Source organism: Gouania willdenowi, chromosome 16, assembly GCF_900634775.1.
Source record: "Gouania willdenowi chromosome 16, fGouWil2.1, whole genome shotgun sequence".
Lineage (NCBI taxonomy): Eukaryota > Metazoa > Chordata > Actinopteri > Blenniiformes > Gobiesocidae > Gouania > Gouania willdenowi.
In genome coordinates this window covers 26,847,079-26,851,688 of record NC_041059.1, presented here as the reverse complement: position 1 = coordinate 26,851,688, position 4,610 = coordinate 26,847,079, and the positions used below count along the sequence as shown (strand labels likewise).

The window sequence follows — 4,610 nt, the reverse complement described above, 5'->3', positions numbered from 1 at the left end:
CACATAGGTGTGTCCAATCTTTCTGATTGGCGTTGTGAGCTTACGGTTATTATTTGATTGTTTTGCTTCTTCTCGTCGGTGTGCTCTGTATGTTTGTCAGTCTTTGGTTTGTTTATCCTCATAATGTGGTTTGTATTTTTACAGCTCTTTGCTCTTTAAAGGGATCCTCCCCTGTTTTCACAAATGTGGCCTAAAATCTTTGAAATGTACTCATTAGAAGATCTACCTGTATGTCTAAAAAAAAACACATTATTATAAACCGTATTAATTTTATTACCTTTTAAAAATGGAACTACTTTACCATTTTAAAACAGTGAGCGGCTGACACTCTGGTGGCGGAAGTTAGTGAGTAAATCATTGACTTCTTTTTTCTTCTAAAAAGATGGTTGTTCCTTTCACACAACTTCAATCTTATTCAGCTTGATAAATATCTTATTTGTGTGATTGCTTTGATATTTAGTTGTGTGTTAAAAAGTTGTATGGAATTCCCTTAATCATTCAAAATGAACTTACACAGCAATGGCATTTTCCGACAAGAGTTTATTGGATCAAACATTTTTTATTCCTTTTTGTTGATTTCCTGGATAATCTTAACAATAGTACATCAGTCACTTTACAAACATATAACACAGGTGAAGGATCTGCCATAAAAACATTCTCTAACTGCTTTTAAGAACAACCAAAGACGAATAGACTCAGACTGATTTCAGGTTGCAGAAGCAAGTCATTAAATCATCACCACATCTTCATCCAATAAATAAATATCAGCTGTTAAAACAATTCCAAAAAACCAGTCAGCTCAGATTTCTGCTCCTGTGTTTGATGGAGGAAAAGTCTTTCACAACTTGCAGCGAAGTTTACAGCGTCCTCTTCTGCAGCGGAAGCTACACCTCAGTTTTCTCATCTGTGTGAAAGATGAAACACATCACCATCATTACTTATTCTGCATTAGTTCCATTTAGTACAGAGGAGTCCAAACTGGCTCCTCCTCTGTTACTACGCTCTCTGCACAGCTTCAGATCAGAGTCAGGTGTGTTGGAGCAGGCTCTTACCTCCCTGTTGTCCATCCAAGTCTCATTCATGGCACCACCTGGAGTCTCTAAAAAGATGGTGTCTTCATCTTCTTCACCCTCTTCACCCTATAAACCAGATGGAAGATTGTCCACATTAGTACAACTAATCCTGACTGTGTGAAAGATGAATGACTTTGGGGGAAGTTAATTTCCAGCTCCATCATCATCATTACGTATTCTGCATTGGTTCAATTTAGTACAAAGGAGTCCAAACTGGTTCCTATGGCCTCTGATTCCAAGAGGAGGCTGTTACTACATTATATCTGTACAGCTTCAGATCAGAGTCAGGTGTGTTGGAGCAGGCTCTTACCTTCATGGAGTCCATCACAGTCTCATTCATGGCACCGCCTGGAATCTCTAAAAAGATGGTCTCCTCCAGTTCTTCACCCTGTAAACCAGATGGAAGATTGTCCACATTAGTACAACAAATCCTGACATGGCTGTAAGAGAATTCAGCTGGAGATGTGACCTGAAGGACTGGGACAGCAGAGCTCTGCTGGCTGCACATCACTGTGAGCACGATGGCCACTGCAACAAACACACTCAAAGTCTTCATCTCTACACTCTCAGCAGATCCACAAGATGTCAGATTTCTGTTAGGGACGCTTGTCAGCTTTTGAACATGTTCAGCTGCAGAGTGTGGAGATATTTATACCCATTGGACCTCTGTTGCCTCATCACTGGGTTTTCCACATTGAAGAAAGCACTTGTCAAGTAATTGCAGCATGACTTTTCACTAAAGGTGGCTTCTTGTTGACATTGACTCACTCTCACTGCTGTCCTTTTGGAGTCTTTCTATTGATCTGATCATTATGAAATGAATAGTACACACGTAGCTGCCAACCCTCATGCATTTACAGTGAGAGTCACGTAGTCCACACCGTCTCATGCCACGAATCAAATTTTTCACTCAAAAAAATAATCTCTCCAAAACATTGTGTAAAGACAACAGTTATTTTGGCTGCTGATAAAGCCACAGGGTCATGGTCTTTCTCTCTCTCTCTCTGTCCATGAGTGACGTGCCTTTAGACGTTAGTGAGTGTTTGTTTGTGTGCACGTGTTGTTTGGTCGTGCATATTTCATGATCCTAGACGTGAGGGTGCATGTGCTGCAGCTTTTACTCTGACTAAACATTCAATAGAAACCAATGCCGACACCAACAGGATGCAACGTCATCTGTTACTGAGCAGTCAGTGAAAGATAAAGAAAAAAGTATAGAGAACAACTAAAGCATGAGTTATCACACACTGATCGATATGAGTTTGATGAGTTTTCAAGCACCTGTCAGCGTTTTAAAAAGTGCAGTAAATCACAATTAAATAAGGTGTAATTTATGAGAATTGTGAGTGTTTTGATAAATAGTTTGTTAAACTCAGCACTAAACATTTAATTCAAATATACAGAGGGAGCAATGTTGCTGTGTGATGTGACGCACTGCTGAATCCATCCACTGCAGCCACTTCCTCTGAGTGCACTGATCACCTCCCAATAGAGCGATGTTCCCAGTTCCAGTATATGAAGAGCTTTCTGATTATGAATCGCTGTATCATAAATGAATAGATATTCAGTGCAGTAATTGAGAGGCAATTGATTGTTAAAAACACAGACCGTGATCATCTCATTAAAAAGTACAGTACACATTAAACACGTAATAAGACAATGATTCTATCGTCATTGGTATCGATTTGAAATCCTTTTAAAGCATTTATTATTATAATCTGTTTAATTTCCTTTTAAATTACAGCATTAAAACCATAGAAGGTGAGAAAATGTATAAAACGTTTTCACTCCTTTTTCCTCTTGTAGATCTTTGTTGACTATTTTAAAGCACCACTAAAAGACATCTTGCAAAGACGATGACATGGTTTCATATGGGTGCATCTGCAGCGGGTAAACCAAGTATGTTGCCTATACCTTGTTCTGGAGCAAGTTTGCACCGCCATAATGTTACTATGGCAACTAAGGTGTTTTCTCTTTGATAAAACAGCGGTTCCAGTTTGATACCAGTTAAACTGAGCCTGGTTACCCGGAGAGCACCCAAGAAAGCATGCAAACTCATGCAAACTCCACACAGAAACGACCCAAGTATTCACCCCAGGACTTGAACCCAGGACTTTATTGCTGTGAGGGAGACGTGCTAACTTATAATAGTGGCACACTCTGGCCTATGCTACCTGTTGCAAATCTCCTGTTCTGAGAGAGAGTTTACAAAGAAACTATAACTTGCAAGAGGAGATAATAGTAAAAAGTAAAAAAAAAACAAAAAATGAGTTTACCCATTTTTCTGAGGATCACTACACCACTGAGTGTGTCTCCCAGCATGTCCAGTTCAATAGATCCAAAGCTACCCATTTGAATATCAGGTAAAAAAGGTTAATTTAATCAACAGTTTTCTTTGTGATTCCCAAGAAGGGAAGAACAGTACAATCTTGACCAACAATGTATTCTTTGATAACATAATCACCTCTAACCGTAAACTATGCTGCAATGACTCCATTTCCCACAGATGATCCTGCTTGCTTATCTACTGGTTTCACATTTCTGCTGTGCCAATGTCAACAAATACAAACTAGCACACTTTATTCACTACTTTGTACTCGTCCTTTCATATGGAACAGATCAATAGAAAGGCTCCAAAATGACAGCAGCAAGATGCCACCTTTGGTGACTAGTCTCTTACAACAAGTGCTTTCTTCAGTGTGGAAAACCCAGTGATGAGGCAACAGAGGTCCAATGGGTATAAATATCTCCACACTCTGCAGTTGAACATTATCAAAAGCTGACAAGCGTCCCTAACAGAAATCTGACATCTTGTGGATCTGCTGAGAGTGTAGAGATGAAGACTTTGAGTGTGTTTGTTGCAGTGGCCATCGTGCTCACAGTGATGTGCAGCCAGCAGAGCTCTGCTGTCCCAGTCCTTCAGGTCACATCTCCAGCTGAATTCTCTTACAGCCATGTCAGGATTTGTTGTACTAATGTGGACAATCTTCCATCTGGTTTACAGGGTGAAGAACTGGAGGAGACCATCTTTTTAGAGATTCCAGATGCTGTCATGGATGAGACTGTGATGGACTCCATGAAGGTAAGAGCCTGCTCCAACACACCTGACTCTGATCTGAAGCTGTACAGAGAGCGTAGTAACAGCCTCTCCTTGGAATCAGAGGCCATAGGAACCAGTTTGGACTCCTCTGTACTAAATGGAACCAATGCAGAATACATAATGATGATGATGTGTTTTATCTTTCACAGACGCTCTCTAACAACAGACAGAAGCGTGCAGCCAAGTGTCAGTTCTGCTGCAAAAATGGACATTGTGGATTCTGCTGCGATTTCTGAAAGACTTTAACTCCATCAAACACACGAGCAGAAATCTGAGCTCACTGGTTTTGTTGGAATTGTTTTAACACTTGAGATTTATTTATTTAATGCTAATGTGGTGATGACTTGTGTCTGCAACCTGAATTCAACATTAGCCTAGTTTGTTTTGAAGCAGGTAGACAATAGTTTTATAGCTGATCCTTCATCTGTGCTAATACA

General features: G+C 40.0%; 2 protein-coding genes across 2 annotated transcripts; one reads left to right on the top strand and one right to left on the bottom strand.

The window, feature by feature from the left end:
• Positions 1–832: 832 nt before the first annotated feature.
• On the bottom strand, positions 833–1,678 carry LOC114477417 (hepcidin-like). Its single transcript, XM_028469677.1, has 4 exons — positions 1,543–1,678; positions 1,384–1,461; positions 1,053–1,139; positions 833–904 (listed from the first exon to the last, which is right to left on the bottom strand). Exons 1-4 carry the CDS (start codon positions 1,627–1,629, stop codon positions 839–841), a joined length of 318 nt encoding a protein of 105 aa, XP_028325478.1. The 5' UTR covers positions 1,630–1,678; the 3' UTR covers positions 833–838.
• Positions 1,679–3,860: 2,182 nt separating this feature from the next.
• Positions 3,861–4,409, top strand: LOC114477886 (hepcidin-like). The gene is made up of 3 exons (XM_028470555.1): positions 3,861–3,996; positions 4,078–4,155; positions 4,323–4,409. Exons 1-3 carry the CDS (start codon positions 3,910–3,912, stop codon positions 4,407–4,409), a joined length of 252 nt encoding a protein of 83 aa, XP_028326356.1. The 5' UTR covers positions 3,861–3,909.
• Positions 4,410–4,610: the final 201 nt, after the last annotated feature.